Source organism: Triticum aestivum, chromosome 3A (genome assembly GCF_018294505.1).
Source record: "Triticum aestivum cultivar Chinese Spring chromosome 3A, IWGSC CS RefSeq v2.1, whole genome shotgun sequence".
NCBI lineage: Eukaryota > Viridiplantae > Streptophyta > Magnoliopsida > Poales > Poaceae > Triticum > Triticum aestivum.
This window is the reverse complement of record NC_057800.1, coordinates 385,802,938-385,825,250: the sequence shown is the minus strand read 5'-3', so window position 1 is coordinate 385,825,250 and position 22,313 is coordinate 385,802,938. Positions and strand designations below refer to the sequence as shown.

The window sequence follows — 22,313 nt, the reverse complement described above, 5'->3', positions numbered from 1 at the left end:
TGGAGTTGCAAGCAAAGCGTTGTGGCGGGATCTACATGTGAAGCGGAGTACATGGCAGCCTCAGAGGCAGCACAAGAAGCAATCTGGGTGAAGGAGTTCATTACCGACCTAGGAGTCATACCCAATGCGTCGGGCCCGATGACTCTCTTCTGTGACAACACTGGAGCTATTGCACTTGCCAAGGAGCCCAGGTTTCACAGGAAGACCAGGCATATCAAGCGTTGCTTCAACTCCATTCGTGAAAGTGTTCAAAATGGAGACATAGATATTTGTAAAATACATAAGGACCTGAATGTGGCAGATCCGTTGACTAAACCTCTCCCTAGAGCAAAACATGATCAACACCAGAATTGCATGGGTGTTCGATTCATCACAATGTAACTAGACTATTGACTCTAGTGCAAGTGGGAGACTATTGGAAATATGCCCTAGAGGCAATAATAAAATGGTTATTATTATATTTCTTTGTTCATGATAATTGTCTATTATTCATGCTATAATTGTGTTATCCGGAAATCGTAATAAATGTGTGAATGCATAGACCACAACACGTCCCTAGTGAGCCTCTAGTTGACTAGCTCGTTGATCAAAAGATAGTCATGGTTTCCTGACTATGGACATTGGATGTCATTGATAACGGGATCACATCAATAACGGGATATGTCATTGGATGTCATTGGATGTGATCCCGTTATCAATGACATCCAGTGTCCATAATCAAGAAACCATGACTATCTTTCGATCAACGAGCTAGTCAACTAGAGGCTCACTAGGGACGTGTTGTGGTCTATGTATTCACACATGCATTACGATTTCCGGATAACACAATTATAGCATGAATAATAGACAATTATCATGAACAAAGAAATATAATAATAACCATTTTATTATTGCCTCTAGGGCATATTTCCAACAGTCTCCCACTTGCACTAGAGTCAATAGTCTAGTTACATTGTGATGAATCGAACACCCATGCAGTTCTGATGTTGATCATGTTTTGCTCTAGGGAGAGGTTTAGTCAATGGATCTGCCACATTCAGGTCCGTATGTACTTTACAAATATCTATGTCTCCATTTTGAACACTTTCACGAATGGAGTTGAAGCGACGCTTTATGTGCCTGGTCTTCCTGTGAAACCTGGGCTCCTTGGCAAGGGCAATAGCTCTAGTGTTGTCACAGAAGAGAGTCATCGGGCCCGACGCATTGGGTATGACTCCTAGGTCGGTAATGAACTCCTTCACCCAGATTTCCTCTTGTGCTGCCTCCGAGGCTGCCATGTACTCCGCTTCACATGTAGATCCCGCCACAACGCTTTGCTTGCAACTGCACCAGCTTACTGCCCCACCATTCAAAATATACACGTATCCGGTTTGTGACTTAGAGTCATCCAGATCTGTGTCGGAGCTAGCATCGACGTAACCCTTTACGACGAGCTCTTCGTCACCTCCATAAACGAGAAACATATCCTTAGTCCTCTTCAGGTACTTCAGGATATTCTTGACCGATGTCCAGTGTTCCATGCCGGGATTACTTTGGTACCTTCCTACCAAACTTACGACAAGGTTTACATTAGGTCTGGTACACAGCATAGCATACATGATAGACCCTATGGCCGAGGCATAGGGGACGACACTCATCTTTTCTCTATCTTCTGCCGTGGTCGAGCATTGAGCTGTGCTCAATCTCGTACCTTGCAATACAGGCAAGAACCCCTTCTTTGACTGATCCATTTTGAACTTCTTAAATATATTGTCAAGGTACGTACTCTGTGAAAGACCAATGAGGCGTCTCGATCTATCTCTATAGATCTTGATGCCTAATATATAAGCAGCTTCTCCAAGATCCTTCATTGAAAAACACTTGTTCAAGTAGGCCTCTATGCTTTCGAAGAATTCTATATCAATTCCCATCAACGGTATGTCATCCACATACAATATGAGAAATGCTACAGAGCTCCCACTCACTTTCTTGTAAATGCAGGCTTCTCCATAAGTCTGTGTAAACCCAAACGCTTTGATCATCTTATCAAAATGAATGTTCCAACTCCGAGATGCTTGCACCAGCCCATAAATCGAGCGTTGGAGCTTGCACACCTTGTCAGCATTCTTAGGATCGACAAAACCTTCCGGATGCATCATATACAATTCTTCCTTAAGGAAACCATTAAGGAATGCCATTTTGACTTCTATTTGCCATATCTCATAATCATAGAATGCGGCAATTGCTAACATGATTCGGACGGACTTCAGCTTCGCTACGGGTGAGAAAGTCTCATCATAGTCAACCCCTTGAACTTGTCGATAACCCTTAGCGACAAGCCGAGCTTTATAGATGGTTACATTACCATCCGCGTCTGTCTTCTTCTTAAAGATCCATTTATTTTCTACGGCTCGCCGATCATCGGGCAAGTCAGTCAAAGTCCATACTTCGTTTTCATACATGGATCCTATCTCGGATTTCTTGGATTCCAGCCATTTGTCGGAATCCGGGCCCGCCATCGCTTCTTCATAGTTTGAAGGTTCACCGTTGTCTAACAACATGATTTCCAAGACAGGGTTGCCGTACCACTCTGGTGCGGAACGTGTCCTTGTGGACCTACGAAGTTCAGTAGCAACTTGATCTGAAGTTTCATGATCATCATCATTAACTTCCTCTCTAGTCGGTGCAGGCACTTCAGGAACAATTTCCTGAGCTGCGCCACTCTCCGGTTCAAGAGGTAATACTTCATCAAGTTCTACTTTCCTTCCACTTATTTCTTTCGAGAGAAACTCTTTCTCTAGAAAGGATCCATTCTTGGCAACAAAGATCTTTCCTTCGTATCTGAGGTAGAAGGTATACCCAATAGTTTCTTTAGGGTATCCTATGAAGACGCATTTTTCCGATTTGGGTTCGAGCTTTTCAGGTTGAAGTTTCTTGACATAAGCATCGCATCCCCAAACTTTTAGAAACGACAGCTTAGGTTTCTTCCCAAACCATAATTCATACGGTGTCGTCTCAACGGATTTCGACGGAGCCCTATTTAAAGTGAATGCGGCAGTCTCTAAAGCATAGCCCCAAAATGACAATGGTAAATCGGTAAGAGACATCATAGATCGCACCATATCCAACAGAGTGCGATTACGACGTTCGGACACACCATTACGCTGAGGTGTTCCAGGCGGCGTGAGTTGTGAAACTATTCCACATTTTCTTAAGTGTGTGCCAAATTTGTGACTCAAGTATTCTCCTCCACGATCTGATCGCAAGAATTTGATTTTCCTGTCACGTTGATTCTCAACCTCACTCTGAAATTCCTTGAACTTTTCAAAGGTCTCAGACTTGTGTTTCATCAAGTAGACATACCCATATCTACTCAAGTCATCAGTGAGGGTGAGAACATAACGATAGCCACCGCGAGCCTCAACACTCATTGGACCGCACACATCAGTATGTATGATTTCCAATAAGTTGGTTGCTCACTCCATTGTTCCTGAGAACGGAGTCTTGGTCATTTTACCCATGAGGCATGGTTCGCACGTGTCAAATGATTCGTAATCAATAGACTCCAAAAGTCCATCTGCATGGAGCTTCTTCATGCGTTTGACACCTATGTGACCAAGGCGGCAGTGCCACAAGTATGTGGGACCATCATTATCAACCTTACATCTTTTGGTATTCACACTATGAATATGTGTAACATTACACTCGAGATTCATTAAGAATAAACCATTCACCAGCGGAGCATGACCATAAAACATATCTCTCATATAAATAGAACAACCATTATTCTCGGATTTAAATGAGTGGCCATCTCGAATTAAACGAGATCCTGATACAATGTTCATGCTCAAAGCTGGTACTAAATAACAATTATTGAGGTTTAAAACTAATCCCGTAGGTAAATGTAGAGGTAGCTTGCCGACGGCGATCACATCGACCTTGGAACCATTCCCGACGTGCATCATCACCCCGTCCTTTACCAGTCTCCGCTTATTCCGCAGCTCCTGCTTTGAGTTACAAATGTGAGCAACCGCACCGGTATCAAATACCCAGGAGCTACTACGAGTACTAGTAAGGTACACATCAATTACATGTATATCACATATACCTTTAGTGTTGCCGGCCTTCTTGTCCGCTAAGTATTTGGGGCAGTTCCGCTTCCAGTGACCACTTCCCTTGCAATAAAAACACTCAGTCTCGGGCTTGGGTCCATTCTTTGGCTTCTTCCCGGCAGCTTGCTTACCGGGCGCGGCAACTCCCTTGCCGTCCTTCTTGAAGTTCTTCTTACCCTTGCCTTTCTTGAACTTAGTGGTTTTATTAACCATCAACACTTGATGTTCCTTTTTGATTTCCACCTCTGCTGATTTTAGCATTGAATATACCTCAGGAATGGTCTTTTCTATCCCCTGCATATTGAAGTTCATCACAAAGCTCTTGTAGCTTGGTGGAAGCGACTGAAGGATTCTGTCAATGACCGCGTCATCCGGGAGATTAACTCCCAGCTGAGTCAAGCGGTTATCCAACCCAGACATTTTGAGTATGTGCTCACTGACAGAACTATTTTCCTCCATCTTACAACTGAAGAACTCGTCGGAGACTTCATATCTCTCGACCCGGGCATGAGCTTGGAAAACCATTTTCAGCTCTTCGAACATCTCATATGCTCCGTGTCGCTCAAAACGCTTTTGGAGCCCCGGTTCTAAGTTGTAAAGCATGCCGCACTGAACGAGGGAGTAATCATCAGCACGTGACTGCCAAGCGTTCATAACGTCTTGGTTCTCTGGGATGGGTGCGTCACCTAGCGGTGCTTCTAGGACATAATCTTTCTTGGCAGCTATGAGGATGATCCTCAGGTTCCGGACCCAGTCCGTATAGTTGCTGCCATCATCTTTCAGCTTGGTTTTCTCTAGGAACGCGTTGAAGTTGAGGGCAACATTAGCGTGGGCCATTTGATCTACAAGACATGGTGTAAAGATTTTAGACTAAGTTCATGATAATTAAGTTCATCTAATCAAATTATTCAATGAACTCCCACTCAGATAGACATCCCTCTAGTCATCTAAGTGAAACATGATCCGAGTTAACTAGGCCGTGTCCGATCATCACGTGAGATGGACTAGTCAACATCGGTGAACATCTTCATGTTGATCTTATCTTCTATACGACTCATGCTCGACCTTTCGGTCTTCCGTGTTCCGAGGCCATGTCTGTACATGCTAGGCTCGTCAAGTCAACCTAAGTGTATTGCATGTGCAAATTTGTCTTACACCCATTGTATTCGAACGTTAGAATCTATCACAGCCGATCACCACGTGGTGCTTCGAAACAACGAACCTTCGCAATGGTGCATAGTTAGGGGGAACACTTTCTTGAAATTATTACGAGGGATCATCTTATTTAAGCTACCGTTGTTCTAAGCAAATAAGATGTAAAACATGATAAACATCACATGCAATCAAATAGTGACATGATATGGCCAATATCATTTGCTCCTTTTGATCTCCATCTTCGGGGCTTCATGATCATCGTTGTCACCGGCATGACACCATGATCTCCATCATCATGATCTCCATCATCGTGTCTTCTTGAAGTTGTCTCGTCATCCATTACTTCTACTACTATGTCTAACGCTTTAGCATTAAAGTAAAGTAATTACATGACATTTATGTTGACACGCAGGTCATAAATAAATAAAGACAACTCCTATGGCTCCTACCGGTTGTCATACTCATCGACATGCAAGTCGTGATTCCTATTACAAGAACATGATCAATCTCATACATCACATATATCATTCATCACAATCTTTTGGCCATATCACATCACACAGCATATGCTGCAAAAACAAGTTAGACGTCCTCTAATTGTTGTTGCAAGTTTTTACGTGGCTGCTATAGGTTTCTAGCAAGAACGTTTCTTACCTACGCCAAAACCACAACGTGATATGCCAATTTCTATTTACCCTTCATAAGGACCCTTTTCATCGAATCTGATCCGACTAAAGTGGGAGAGATAGACACCCGCCAGCCACCTTATGCAACTAGTGCATGTCAATCGGTGGAACCAGTCTCACGTAAGCGTACGTGTAAGGTCGGTCCGGGCCGCTTCATCCCACGATGTCGCCGAATCAAGATAAGACTAGTAACGACAAGCAAATTGACAATATCGACGCCCACAACTGCTTTGTGTTCTACTCGTGCATAAAAACTACGCATAGACCTAGCTCTGATACCACTGTTGGGGAACGTAGCAGAATTTTAAAATTTTCTACGCATCACCAAGGTCAATCTATGGAGTCATCTAGCAATGAGGGAGAGGGAAGTGCATCTACATACCCTTGTAGATCGCGCGCGGAAGCGTTCAAGAGAACGGGGTTGATGGAGTCATACTCGTCATGATCCAAATCACCGATGACCTAGCGCCGAATGGACGGCACCTCCGCGTTCAACACACATACGGTTGGGAAGACGTCTCCTCCAACTTGATCCAGCAAGGGGGAAGGAGAGGTTGATGAAGATCCAGCAGCACGACGGCGTGGTGGTGGAAGCAACGGTGATCTCGGTAGGGCTTCGCCAAGCTCAGGGAGAGGGAGGAGTGTCACGGGAGGGAGAGGGAGGCGCCAGGGGCTAGGGTGCGACTGCCCTCCCTCCCCCCCCCCACTATATATAGGGTCCCTAGGGGGCACCGGCCCTAGGAGATCCAATCTCCAAGGGGGGGCGCCGGCCAAGGGGGTGGCTTGCCCCCCAAGCCAAGTGGGGCGCCCCCCACCCCTAGGGTTTCCAACCCTAGGCGCAGGGGAGGCCCAAGGGGGGCGCACCAGCCCACTAGGGGCTGGTTCCCCGCCCACTTCAGCCATGGGTCCCTCCGGGATAGGTGGCCCCACCCGGTAGACCCCCGGGACCCTTCTAGTGGTCCCGGTACAATACCGATTACCCCCGAAACTTTCCCGATGGCCGAAACTTGACTTCCTATATATAAATCTTCACCTCCGGACCAATCCAGAGCTCCTCGTGGCGTCCGGGATCTCATCCGAGACTCCGAACAACTTTCGGGTTACCGTATACTAATATCTCAACAACCCTAGCATCACTGAACCTTAAGTGTGTAGACCCTACGGGTTCGGGAGACACGCAGACATGACCGAGACGACTCTCCGGGCAATAACCAACAGGGGGATCTGGATACCCATGTTGGCTCCCACATGCTCCTCGATGATCTCATCGGATGAACCACGATGTCGAGGATTTGATCAATCCCGTATACAATTCCCTTTGTCAAGCGGTATGTTACTTGCCCGAGACTCGATCGTCGGTATCCCAATACCTCGTTCAATCTCGTTACCGGCAAGTCACTTTACTCGTACCGTAATGCATGATCCCATGATCAACCACTTGGTCACATTGAGCTCATTATGATGATGCACTACCGAGTGGGCCCAGAGATACCTCTCCGTCATACGGAGTGACAAATCCCAGTCTCGATTCGTGCCAACCCAACAGACACTTTCGGAGATACCTGTAGTATACCTTTATAGTCACCCAGTTACGTTGTGACGTTTGGCACACCCAAAGCACTCCTACGGTATCCGGGAGTTGCACAATCTCATGGTCTAAGGAAATGATACTTGACATTCGAAAAAGCTATAGCAAACGAACTACACGATCTTTGAGCTATGCTTAGGATTGGGTCTTGTCCATCACATCATTCTTGTAATGATGTGATCCCGTTATCAATGACATCCAATGTCCATAGTCAGGAAACCATGACTATCTTTCGATCAACGAGCTAGTCAACTAGAGGCTCACTAGGGACGTGTTGTGGTCTATGTATTCACACATGCATTACGATTTCCGAATAACGCAATTATAGCATGAACAATAGACAATTATCATGAACAAAGAAATATAATAATAACCATTTTATTATTGCCTCTAGGGCATATTTCCAACAATATGTTGGGAGATCGATCGGTATACATGCATGTGTGTGTTAGAAGCAAATGAGGCATGGGGAGAAGGATAGAGAGATAGGGATGCATCTAGGAGGTGGCGCGAGAGTCATACTATATCGAGGGGGAAGGAGTGTGCGAGTACGAGATCGATGAAAAGAGTGGTGGGAGTGAGGCATGGACGGTGATAAGAGAAGATGGGAAGCTTGTGTTTGTGCTAGGCACACCTGGCTAGAGAGACATATCGATCGATGTGTGCCATAAAGAAGGAGCTGGGGGACCTACACACACCGTGGGTGAATGACCTAAAGTGAAAATACGAATTTGCGCGATGGAGCTAGAGAATGCTGAGGGAGGGTGAGAGGGATGCGGGCGTGTGCATGCACAAGAGAAAGTTAGTGCTAGCTAGGTACAAAGATAAGAGGATTGTGTGGGTGTAAAAGACGAATAGAGATCATACTTCATTATAAAAAGCGAATTTGGATATTTGAAGAATTTATCATAGTGTTTTAAACCGACGCATGTGTGAATATATATAACGGTGATACACATGGTGTGGTTATGAACATGTTATACTACATATTATATATTTTATCTCTACTCTTATAAAAAATGGAGTTGTTGATGATGGTGTGCCTGCCATCCTGCAATATAGGCCATCCGATTTATATCTGACGGATAGGAAGAAAACTATGGTAATTTTGAAAAAAGATACCCACACTGTCGTGGAGTTGACACGGCAGATGTCCTAGAGCAAGGACTTAGTCGTAGGGCCATCGCACTAGGAAGCTTAAAGGGGTTAATCGGGACAAAGGACACGAGAGAGTTTTTATACTAGTTCGGCCCTTACGATGAAGGTAAAGGCCTACGTCTAGTTGGGGTTGGTATTGCTGAAGTTTCAATCTCCAAGGGGCTCAACTCGCCAGCTTGGTTATCGATTTGGTTGTTTCTTGCCCTAAGCCGCCACCGGTTCGTCCCCTTATATACATGGGTTGACGCCTGGTGGCCTACAGAGTCCCGGCCGGCTCATAATCGTGTCCGGCTCGGTGACTTCCTTTACATGCCTTTCTTTACAAGTCTTTCCTTACATACGGCGGTTTACAATATCGGGCCTTAAGCCGGCCCCAGGCCTTTGGGCCTTCTATATGTTTAATAAACTATCATCTTGAATGTATATTGGGCTTCTTATGTAACCCGCCATTAGGACTGACCCATCCCCTCCTGGGAGGGTCATACTGGTAGTAATATCCCCAACATTAGGCCCCAGGTTGACTTTGAACTTTGTTCCTTGTCAATCTTCAATACTTAGATGAAATCCATCTTCTTCTGTCTGAAAAACTCTATAACCCGTCGTGACGTCATCTTTTGAAAACACAAAAAACTTTCATGACGTCATCTTCCAACGGACCTTTTATCTTTAATGCTTCCCGAGAATCGAGGCGTCTATATAGCTAGATAACCATTATTTGGTTCTCCCTTGATTTTTGCGCCCCGTCTGTCCGCATCTTGTCCTTATAAATAGGCCTGCCCCGGCCTTCCTCATTCTTCTCTCTCTCTCTTCTTCTTCCTGTCGCTGCCTCCCTGCTTCTCGAGCTCCGCCACCGCCGTAGCACTCACCGTTGCCCTCAACGTCGGCCGCTGCACCACCCTGAGTTCATCCAGAGAGACGCGGCAACTCTTCGCAGTAGATCTGCATCTCGTAAGTTCCTTCTTTCTCACGCATCTAGATCTGTATTAGGGTTGCGAGTTCATCAGTGTTCTTCGATCGTTCATTACGGATCTTCTTGTAGTTCTTCTTCCGCAACTTCTTCTGATCAAAAAAAGAAATATAACTCACGCGGTAGTTGTTTTGCTTCTATTTTTGATATCAGTAGATCCCTTTTTTCTGTATAGATGCTTCATTATAGCTGACGAACTCATATGTACTGGATTTTTAGGTCTAGAATATTTTCTTTTCGGGACAGCCATTTGATCCAAAATAATAATGATAGCTTGGTGAAACTTGTTTACTCCAAGACTTAGCTGGATTCGCTTTATGAAAGAATATGTAGTCATGGTGGCTTACCGCTCTGGCTTTCTTTTCCTTATATGTCATTAGCCCTTAGTTAAGCCGCCGTTACTTGTTTTGCATCTTCATCCTTTAACTGTTAATTTTGCCATAAACTGAACCGGCATATTGTTTTTTTCTTTTTCAGTTCCTTGCACATCATGCCGTCAAAGACACCCACCATCTGTAATTGGGTCCCCTCAACCATAACTGAGGATCGGTTAAAAGAGTTCTTCCTCATTGGGTTTCTTCCCTCAAAAAGCATCATGTCTTATCGTGCTCCTGACCCGGAAGAAGAACGACCCAATCCAAAAGACGGCGAAGTGATCGTCTTTACTGATCACATGAATCGTGGCTTCTCACCGCCCGGTTCAAAGTTTTTTAGAGAAGTTCTTCACTTTTTCAAACTCCATCCTCAGGACATTGGGCCCAATTCCATATCCAATATTTGTAACTTCCAAGTGCTCTGTGAGGTATATCTTCAGCAAGAGCCAACTGTGGAGCTGTTTAGAGAATACTTCTATCTGAACCGGCAGAACGAGTGCACCAACGGCCTTAGCTTAGAGCTTGGAGGCATCTCAATTCAGCGCCGGCAGGGTGCTGTCTTCCCTCTCATAGTTCTAGCAAGTCACTCAAAGGACTGGAACCAAACTTGGTTTTACTATCAGGACATCTCACCAGCCAACGAGAAGCCACTGCCGGGTTACCGCCCTGATCGTCTTGACTCCAAGTTCGCACTGCCAGATAAACTTACCATTGCTGAATGCAAGAGGCTGCTTCCATCTATCAGAAGAATCAACGCCTTGTTGGGGAACGGTTTAACCGGAGTTGATCTGACCCGCTGCTGGATCTCATGGCGGGTTATTCCATTAAGCCGTCGTTCAAGATTGATGTATGAATATGGTGGAGGCCCGGACGACTCTCTTCGTCATACCCCGGTTCAACTAATCGAAGAAGACATTGTCTCAATGTCAAACCTTTTGGTGAATGGGAGTATGAAGACTGCAGCATTGTTGGGTTAAATCCCTTCTGTAAACTTAACCCAGCACCAGAAGTAAGGATATTCTGATATTTTTTCCTTTGTATTTTGCCCAGCCGTATTATTTAGCATTGATCCTTACTCTTGTCTTTGTAGGCCAATTCTGACTTTTGGAAAGTGAAATGTGACCATGAAGCTGCCAAGAAGGCGAAAATCGCCGCCATGAATGCCACGAAATCTACCCGGAGATCGAAGAAGAAAAAGAAGACCACTGCTGAAGATTTGATGAAACTTGATGACACATCTGACTCGGAGGTATCCCTTGATTCCCTTTGCCAATTTTTTAACAATCTTATTGACACTGATCCTTACCAGGATGACACTGGGGCCAGTCAAGCCGGGGAAGCTGAGGTAACTATTATTTCCTTCGACTCAGAACCCTTACCAAGACACAAAGTTCGACGAGTGATCCATAAAGTAAGGTTTTCTAACCCTTTAGCTCACTTGGATCCCAACTTTCATTTGAAAAAGCAGCAACATGAAAGCCGTCGTGAAGTTGGGTTTGAAAATGAACCGGCGATCATCCTTCAACAAACTCCTCAGAAACGTCCAAATGAGGTTTATTTATCTCTGTCTTTAACTCTTCTTAATAGATCCTTCTCCTTGTATTTCTATGAACTCTTTTTTATTCTTTTCAGGAGGTGTCTCGTTCCTCTGGCGACTCTTCGCAAACCCAATTCCCGGCTTTCAATACTGCTCCCGGGTAATTAGTAATCCTCCTTTCTTTTGGGTTGTTCAGATTTGTCTTTACACTGACATTCCTGCAACATTTTTTCTTAGCGGCCAAGCTAAATCAAAAAAGGCAAAGGCAGCAAAACCGGCGGAAGACCCGCCAGTGCTGGCATCTGACCCGGCTAGGCCGCCTTCTCCATTAACTGACGCTCCAGAAGACCCACCTATTGTCAATGAAGCAAATCCTCCGGAGCCGTCTTTTAACGAAGCCACTATGAATCCTTCTACAACTGGACCGTCAAGCTCAACCGACCCGCCGTCTCCACCGGCTCAAGATGTTCAAATTACTGGGAGCCTCTTTGTTGAGCCGGGGAACCCAACGGTGCTGGCTCGTTGCACAGCAAAGCAAGAGGCATTGGAGAGGCAGAAGGTTCGCTTTGACGTTGCCAACTATGACCGTCTCAATGCGAGTGACATTTTATCCGGCTATCTCAGTCATGTACACTCTAGTCGCGAGTCTGAGATCGAGATGGTCAAGCAGCTTCAGTTGAAGTATGAGGTACGTTGTTTCCGGTTTACTAGTATTCCTTCAGCCCCCACATCTTCAGATTATGAAAGAAACAGAATAACCTATAGACTGTAAAATATAGGCCGAAGCTTTTACCTCTGAATCAATGATAAAAACAAAGCTTCACCTGTAGTCCCCAAGTACCGGTTCACTTTGATCATAAGTGAATCGGTACTTAAAAACTGTTGTTAAGACCGTCTTCAAAGTACTTAATGCTCCGGTTTAACCTTGATAAACTTGCTGAACTGCACACATTATCCCCCAAGTGCCAAGTGATGTTACTTTGTAAGGTACTTGGGACTTTAAATATTTTTGTAGAGTCGTAGAAATCTGATTTGGCATACATTAGCCCCCAAGTGTCAAGTACTTTACAAATGGTTTGTTTGTAAAGTGTTTGAGACTTGAATCTTGAATTTGAATTTGAAACCAAGTCTTGACTCATTTGAATGTTTTACAGAATGCCTTGTCTGAGTTGAACTCTCAATTGACTGACGCAAAGACCCGGCTAGCAAGTCAGGAGACAAAAATCAAATCTTCTAACTCCAAACTGCAAATAAGCCTCTCTGCAACGGAAAATTTGAAGACCAGCTTTGCTGCCAAGGAGAAAACTTGGGAAAAGGAAAAATTACTTCTGACCCAACGAGCTGAGACAGCTGAAACAGCCCTGAAAGAGATTTCAACAGAGTTGGACGGGTTAAAGGGGCGGGTGTCTCAGATGGTAGCTGCTATCTTTGCTAAGTGGTCTGACTTGATCTTTTGTATATTTTTTTGCCAAACCGGAGTATAAGACATTAACTGACTGCATGTAAAAATTTATGCAGGTCCTCGAAACAAGAATCTGAGCCAAGACCCGTTGATTAAACTGAAGGCAGTATATACTTTCGTTGAACAATTGTATATCGGCGCACAACGGGCTCTGGCCACCATCTCTCCTGCTAACCAAGGACCCAACCGGCTCAGCGACGTCCTAAAAAAGTTGTCCATCCTTCCTGCCAGGTTCCAAGAGGTAAAACGCTCCTATGCGCGAGCCGGAGCCTTGACTGCCCTAAGCCGCTCCAAGGCTTGGGTGCCAGATCTAGACCCAGCAGACGTAACCAGAGGCTATCCCACCGTGAAAGAGGATGGGTCTCCCTTTACTCAAGATGACTTCATGGCTTGTGTACGCGGAGTCCGGCCTCAGACGACTAGCCTTGGAGATGACACCAATGTTGATAAGTACCAGCTGGGTTTTGATAGTGAGAATAAGAAGATGGCCACTCCCTCATACAAAGTAACAGATTTGATCCCACCAGTAAGAGAAGACACATTTGCCCCGGAGATTGACACGGTCGGCCTGATCAACGACGAAGCTGAATTTGTCGCCGTGAATGGCTTTGATTGGTCAAAACCCGATTTCCAGCAAACAGAAGGTGGTGAACCGGCGAGGGAGGGAAAATGAGCATCTTCATGGGCTTATAAAGCCTTGTAATAACTTAGTTGTTTAAAACACCGCATGTTTGCTTATGCCATCGCGCATGAAATACTTCTATGTGAACCTGTGTTTCCAGATGCCACTGTATGTATCGTTTAATATTTGTCTCTGCAATGCTTGAACTCTGTTCCTGTAAATACAAAGAAAATACTAGCTTGGCGGTTTAAACAGGTTTAAACACCTAATTTATAGCCAATATATTTACCTCAATAAAAATCAGAGACAAATATAAATAAAGGATAAAGGTTTAAAACTAACTCTTTAGTTAACGCAACAGGTAAGTGCGTATAAGTAAATACCTTGTCCCTTTTGATCCTTAAATCACCGGTTTAAATAACCCGGGTGATGAATTTGATAATTCAACCTTTATGAGAAGCCAAATATTCAATGATTACTATACCTCAGTAGGCTGTACCTTTTGATCCGTAAACTGCTAGTGTGAATGATCAGGGCGGATGTGTTGTCAAATAGTCAAGCCGGTGAAGAAGACCAGGCTAATTGTTTGTAATATTTAAACAACAAAAAAGCAAACAATAGATAATAAACATAATGTAATCCTGTACTCAAAAAGGTGGGGGTTTCTGATTCGAATACGATCAGTAAACTGGACCAAAGGGGTTAAGCTAAGGTTCGAATACAACCATATAGCCCCCAGTGGCTTTGGCGTTGCGCCGATCAAGAAGGTACCGACAGCTATGTTCTCTTTGGTTCGAATACGACCTATGTTTGAACAGGAAGCCCCCAAATGACCTTGAGAGGTTTTTAACGACCCTGATTCGAATACGATCCAAGTCGGGCTCAAGAGGGGTTAAGCTATGATTCGAATACGATCAAGAAGCCCCCAAGTGAGTTTGGCCTTGAGCCGATCAAGAGGGTTACGACAGCTATGTTCTCTTTGGTTCGAATACGACCTATGTTTGAACAGGAAGCCCCCAAATGACCTTGAGATTTGCAGCTAGATTCGGATACGATCATAAGCCGGAGCAAAAAGGTTAAAGTTGATTAATAATCTTTTGAAAATGAGAAAATACGTATAATCTTTGAAAAAAGAAAAGAGACCGATGGTCTTACTTTATTGCTTATCATGATATATACAATGTGAACGTATGTACATGATGAGAGCCGGTGGCTCAGGTGTAGTATGGCCTAAGTTGAGCAATGTTCCATGGCCGGCGGGTCTCCTCCTCCGACTTACGTGAGTCTGCATGCTCTCGAACGTCAATGAGGTAATATGACCCGTTGTTTAAATTCTTACTGACCACAAAGGGTCCTTCCCAAGGTGGGGATAACTTGTGTGCATCTGAGAGATCCTGGATGAGCCGGAGCATCAAGTCGCCTTCCTGAAAAGTCCTGGACTTAACCTGGCGGCTGTGATAACGACGCGGGTCATGTTGATAAATTGCTGACCGGGCCGCTGCTAAGTCTCTCTCTTCATCCAACAAGTCAAGTGCATTCTGTCTGGCTTGTTCATTATTAGCTTCAACATAAGCCGCCACACGGGGCGAGTCATGATGGATGTCACTAGGCAATACTGCTTCTGCTCCATAAACCATGAAGAAAGGTGTGTAACCTTGTGATCGTGGGTTCGAGCCCCACGGTGGGCGCCAACTGTCGTGGAGTTGACACGGCAGATGTCCTAGAGCAAGGACTTAATCATAGGGCCATCGCACTAGGAAGCTTAAAGGGGTTAATCGGGACAAAGGACACGAGAGAGTTTTTATACTAGTTTGGCCCCTTACGATGAAGGTAAAGGCCTACTAGTTGGGATTGGTATTGCTGAAGTTTCGATCTCCAAGGGGCTCAACTCGCCGGCTTGGTTATCGATTTGGTTGTTTCTTGCCCTAAGCCGCCACCGGGTCGTCCCCTTATATACATGGGTTGACGCCTGGTGGCCTACAGAGTCCCGGCCGGCTCATAATCGTGTCCGGCTCGGTGACTTCCTTTACATGCCTTTCTTTACAAGTCTTTCCTTACATACGGCGGTTTACAATATCGGACCTTAAGCCGGCCCCAGGCCTTTGGGTCTTCTATATGTTTAATAAACTATCATCTTGAATGTATATTGGGCTTCTTATGTAACCCGCTATTAGGGCTGACCCGGCCCCTCCTGGGCGGGTCATACTGGTAGTAATATCCCCAACACACACCATTCTCCATATTTGCAAATTAGGCCTCCCCTTGATCATGTTGACGTTCTGTGGAATGCATGGGCATCTTGCTAGTACTACGTATAATATATAGAACATTGATCATAATTTGGGCTAATGTGTGGCTTTTGCAGCTCAGGTCTAAATACTTGTCATAATGTAGGGGGCGGGGCACTATACTATGTGTGATAAACACGGTGTAAACGTATGGAACATGATTTAGATTATGAATATATAGTTAGTACATCAAATGTACTATTATTTGGAATCAACATCAAGTGTATTCAAAAAATAGAATTCGTGTTCATGTAGTACACATAGTTCATATCTATCTCTATAGTAATCATTTGGTGTGTTATTAAGTTAATACATGAATGATGGTTGAAGTTGGCAACAATCATGATTGTAGATTCTTATTGAAATAGAGAAACGAATTCAAATTCAGTTCGAATTGCAGCGGTAGTATAGACATTTGGAATGCACTAAAATGTTGGTATGAATAAGTTACATGCATTATACAGCAAATGAAAAAAAATTAATTGGACATAATATGGATTCATACTCACTCCTTCCATCTATATAGGGTGTAATGAGTTTTTTAAGACCGCCTTTGACTATTGACAAGATTAATAATACATGACATGCACAAAGTGAAAATTATATCATTGAAAGAACTTTTCACATACGAATTTAACGTTGTGCTTTGTGTAAGTTGCATGTCATATATTATTACTCTAATATTTGGTCAAAGTTAGCATCCAAAAACGCATTAGGCCCTATATAGATGGAAGGAGGGAGTAGATTTGAATAGCATTTTTATAGTAAAACGGGGCAAGACTCTCTCTTTGTGTGGTGTGAATAGTTTTATTTTTTTGTTTTTTTGTTAGGGAAGTGCGAATTGATTTGATACATACAAGTACCATATTACACGTTAGGCTTGTGATGGCTAGGGTTTAACCCTAGCATATATAGCGCCTCCCTTGTTGCCGCCGTGACGCGAGCGTTGGTGACCTCCTGCTGCGTCGCGGCGGCGGCGGCCGCCGCCGCGATGGCTTCGTCCCTCGCGTCCACCGCGTGCCTTCGGCCCTTCCTCTTCGCCGACTCCCTTGCCCGCTGTTCGGGCGTCAGCATCTTCTTCGGCTTAGGCGCGGCGATGATCTTGCGGGGCCGCGAGGCTTGCCTTTGCCCGGGGGCGGGAGGGGGGAGGGGGGTCGTCATGCCGGACTGAGGGAGGCAAGGCCGGCGGCGGCGTCGAGGTCGTTGTCCATGGCGGGCGGCGGAAGCGCGCGCGGGCGGGAGGTTTTTTAGGGGAAATGGTGAAGGATGCCACTGACCAGCAGGCCAGGGTAAGGGGAAGGCGAGCGCGCGCATCCATCTCGTATCCGCGCCGATGCAAATCCAGCTCAAAAATAAACCGGGAATCGGTCGGCAGGCGGACGCTCGTTCATTTGAGTCAGCGTGTTAGGCCAACTTAAACAAGCGCCCACGGACGAAATGAGTCACCCTGTTGAAGTTGCTCTTAAGACATTTTTACCCACGGATAAAAAGAGTCACCCCGTTAAAGTTGCTCTTAAGTCATTTATGGGACAGATGAGGTCACTCTGAAAGCCGTTATCTGTTGGTTTCCCGTGTCCATAGGAACAAAACATTCGCGCGAGGCTGGCTGTGAGCTGACGGCAGCCAGATATTTTGTAGTCCCGCCATACATGAAACCAAGTCCTTAATTTTTTTTTCTTATCATGAATAGATCTTTATCTTGAGTGATAGCTTGGTCCTTAAGGGCTTGTTCGGTTAATCCCTCCCACAAGGAGATTGGAGAGGATTGGAGGAGATTGAGGTGGATTTTGACTTATGAGGGATTTAATCCCTCTCAATCCCCTCCAAACCCCTTCAAATCTGAAGGAACCGAACAAGGCCTAAGGAATAAAATGCGGGAATAACACATCAGTTCTAGAAATTGAACCCAGATGATCAGGATGCACTGCATAACCATGTCTAACCACTAAGGGCATGTACTATCCATATGCCTCATGACAAAAAATAATTTGAGGCACCTATATTTATTTTTTCTCCCCAATGCAAGCTATCATTAGTGAGCCTTATTAAAAAATAAAAAATAAAGACTCTAATACACATGCATCTCTACTTTCACTCCAACCTTTTCAGCTTTTGTCAGCGGACCACACTTTTTCTCTTCAAGCACCCGCCTTCTCGAGAGGATCCCGCTTTCTTATCCGAATCTACTTTACATCATATCCGATCCTACATGACATGCGAGGCATCACCTTGAGGCTATGCATTGTACATGCCCTAAGCCAAGGCTCTCTTTAAAAGGAAAAAAGAAACTATCTCAGCACACTCAACACACGTTGAAAACCCTAGAGACAAAGTTGGCATAAAATGCGCTGATAACATTTGAACCACCACCTTTTGCTATGTCAAACATGCCCACACATCCTAACTAGCGATCCCACCATAAACAGCCCTGAAATGTCTCAAGCCAACAGAACATTCATCGATAGCAACTTTTCTGACAGAAAGAACAAGGTCACACGACAGTACCAGTAACCAGACAATCTAATCTTGCGGCCCAAATCAGTTTCCTCACTGACTTGGCTCCTCGGATGCATGCTGGTGGTTACCTGAGGGATCGTCCATGTGCTCTTTCAAGTTTGCTTGTTCAATGGGCTTCATCTCAAGTCTCTTCTTCTCCTTCTGGACGACTTGTCTGGGCATCACCTCCAGGATGAAGCTTCCACCGTTCCATGTTGCAGCACACACCTTTAGTACTTGGAAGATCCCATGCAGCCGGTATGAAAGGAATATGGGTACAGTGAAAGCCAATGTCGCCACTGTGAACAGTGCCTGAAGCAGTATGTACATCAACGGACGATTCTTGTCACCAAGCAATCCGCTCAGTCTCCACCAGATGTTGTTTGCTTTCTGTGCTTTCTTTGACAGTTCCCTGCAAAAATTGATAAAGATAAATTACTGGGTTCTCTAACATGGGAGAATACGCAAGGGTAAGTAGACACTTAGAGGAAGTAAAGAAGATGGGAGGAACTCAAACTACAATTGGTAACAGGCAAATTATCTGAACCAAGTTTAGTCCTTATGGCTCAGTTTTGGTCCATTTTATAGACTGCATCTCCACCGGTGGTGAATGAGCACCACTGAGCATACATATTGTTCCACTCATAGGTATTCAGCATACCCCACCAAGAAATACAAAAAGACATACCTGTATGATGTCATGACTTCAGGATCCCTTAACAGCCTTTGCCGGCGCAGCACATTAACTATGAGGAAATACATCAGTTGCCACAAGGTGTAAGCAGCTAGAGGAACAACAAATAGCCATGTCCACAGATAAGATTTGTCCTCCACATATGGCCATGTGACTCTTGCTGCTCTTCCTTCTGGATGCATGGCAGCAAATGTTTGTGGGTTCCACCAACGGATAGTGAACAAAACTATTCCTGTAAAAGCCCTCTTTCAGTCATGTTACACATTTGGCAAGAACTGCTGGATGAATAATAGAGTGGAATCATAACCCTAAAGTCACAGAATCCAGAAGAAACTTCCAGCCGAGAACCCTTATCTAGCTTAAACTCAAGCTCCCCTTGCAGCTTTTTAGTTAAATTGCTCGTATCTACTAAAGCTTATACTCAGACTCCCCTCGGCATAACATGACAACAGAGTAGTCATTGTAAGGCTTCCATATATCACATTCGCGTCATACAATTTCAACAAGCACCAAACAAAATATAGTTAAATAGTTTCACTAGACTAAGATGGTGCTTTCCTAAGAAAAGTAAAGTTCCCCATCATCCTACGCATTGATTTGGGCTGTTTAAGTGAGACAACGTACCAGGCAAGAGGTGTATCAGAACACTAACAAGTTTATCGAATGAGCTGAACACCAAGCTGCAACGCCATACAATTAATGCCCAAGCAAGGGGACCCTGCAAAGATTTAATGAAAAAAAAACAAATGATTGCACACATATTATAAGCACGAACAAGAAACCAGGCAACCCACAATAATCCTTTTCATACCTCTGCAAATGAGAAGCAAACCATGAAAAGCTTTTCATCCTTTGGATAAAAGAGAATCATAACAAGGAGAAAAGTGTTGGCATAGTAGCAGAAATCCTGCAAATTACATCAATGGTTGTAACCCAGTGATTTATTAGTAATGCACCATAGTATTGTGCCCAATAAAATGCTTGAGAAGTGCAATGCAATCCACTAAAAAAGTATGAAACTCGTGTCATTTGAACAAGGAACAAACAAAAGGTAACACTAAAACTTCAGAATGAAAAAGAACTAGAATGTCAGCTTGGAGCCTTGGACAAAGCATAAGCACAACAGTCATCAAGTAAAGGCGCATTAAAAACATCAGTACTGTATGTTATGAGCAGCACTTGTCTTCCATCCATCCAGAAATATAGGGCCCAATTCGTACTTTGAGATTTACTTTGACTGTCAACAAGATCAATTACTATATGAGATGTTTGTTATAAAATATTATACCACTGGAAGCTCCTTTCAACTATGAATTCAGCGGTATACTTTGTGTGACATACATCACATATAGTATTGAACTTGTTGACACTCAAAGTAAATCTCAAAATACGAAACAGGCCCTACATATCCAGATAGACGGAGTATAAGATAAGATGCCTTCCGTAACAAGATACATGATAATATCCAAGTTCACCAATTGCTGGAGGTCGATGAAATCAAGCCAGTGGCAACCATTTTATCTATCTTGTCATAGCTTGCAGTAGTCATTCTCTTTTGCGAGCTATCATCATTCTAAGCTGGTATCCCTAGCACCCCACCTTCGTCGTAAGTTTGGCCGTTTGGAGATTTTGTTTTTTAATTGAAAGCTAGGCTCCTCCCGAGCTTTTAGTCCAAAATAAGTCGGCATAATAGCATATCATAATACGATCCACTCATCATTATTACAGCATATACTGACGTTGACACTTTATAGCCGTGACAGTTGTGCATGACACTTGAGGTAAGAATGATACTAGGACATTACATCTAAGCAATGAAACCAGCATAGTTAAAATGATGGCCGAAACAAATTTGACTGAAATGGACTCACCAGAAGATAGTAGTGCCACTTCTTGTAGCGGTAGTAAATCCACCTGAGAGGAACAAATATGACATAGAACAGGCAATACACATACGGCACATCCTGTGGTCCTGCAAAACGAAATCAGGGCACTGTAAGATGAACCGACCACAACTTTCAGGAGTAGCATGCAATCCAACAGATGGATTCGGCAATAGCTTACTGGCACCCAAGAGGTAGCAAAATGTCCCAAATCCAAGAACACCCATCAGGTGTGTGACCTGCACATTAAAAGCCAGTACCACCAGGTAAGAGCATTCCCCACATACAGACATTCGAATAGCGTCACAGCCATGTCAGTAGTACATGGCAATAAATGAAGAGATTCATCACCACAGTAATCCATTCCTACCCAAAGTGCCCACAAAACAGTACACAAGGCCCGCGTATCTCTTACAGCACACGTTGAAACATTGCTCAGCACAATCAATGCGCGCCGAATTTAACCGCGAAATGAACAGAGCACGGGCACGCCTAGATTTGGGGAGAGCCAGAAGCACAGAAGATGGAGATTAAGCAGGGGGGATCGGAGAAAAGACCTTGAAGATGAAGCGCTCGTGCTCCTCTGCCTTGGTGGCGATCTTGACGGCCTGCTTCGACAGCATCGCCTTGGCCTGGTCCCTCTGCAATTCAAATAATCCCCCCAGAAAAAAATCAGAAGACGAGTAATCGGGGGAAAAGAGGCACCGGCGCCATAGGGCTGCGGCGGGGCGGGTGAGTAGTAGTACCCACCCTCCGGCGGACGTCCGCGGCCCCGTTGGCGAGCATCGCCGCCGCCGACGCCTCGTCCTCCACCACCTCCGACGACGCCATCCCAGGGAACCTTGGAGAACGCGCGACCAGTTCCTTTTGCGAAGACGAAAGCCTCCTCTTCCCCCTACGCCACCTTTCGTTTCCTTTCCTTCTTTTTATTTCGCTTTCCTTTTGCTTTGTTTATTTATTTATTAATATTATTGTTATCCCTTCTCCCCCGCTCTTGTTCCTCAGCTTTTATACTATCCTCCATTTTCTACTCGTCCTCTGACGTGGATTGCGCTCTGCTACAATCTAATCTCTCTTCGTTTTGTTTTGTTTTGTTTTGTTTTCTTCACGAGTTCCCGTGACGTTTGGTTCGATGCAACGGTTTGGGGTGGAGCGTCGGGTTGGGCAGCATCAGGTTCTGTGGCTGTGCGAGCCGTGGTTTGGTGAGGCAACAGCACTGGCCTGGGCACGGCGGCAGCAGCGAGGGTCAACACGTGCTCGGTCGTGCTCCTTTTTGCCCTGGCCGCCTGTTCCCACCCGCGGATAGGTGCTT

At 44.7% G+C, this 22,313-nt stretch overlaps 1 protein-coding gene across 1 annotated transcript; it reads right to left on the bottom strand.

Moving 5' to 3' along the window:
• Positions 1-18,240: 18,240 nt before the first annotated feature.
• On the bottom strand, positions 18,241-21,959 carry LOC123061360 (glycerophosphocholine acyltransferase 1). Its single transcript, XM_044484439.1, has 8 exons — positions 21,752-21,959; positions 21,559-21,642; positions 21,183-21,240; positions 20,990-21,090; positions 19,930-20,025; positions 19,743-19,836; positions 19,113-19,350; positions 18,241-18,836 (listed from the first exon to the last, which is right to left on the bottom strand). The coding sequence occupies exons 1-8, from the start codon at positions 21,830-21,832 to the stop codon at positions 18,476-18,478; spliced, it is 1,113 nt and encodes a 370-aa protein (XP_044340374.1). The 5' UTR covers positions 21,833-21,959; the 3' UTR covers positions 18,241-18,475.
• Positions 21,960-22,313: the final 354 nt, after the last annotated feature.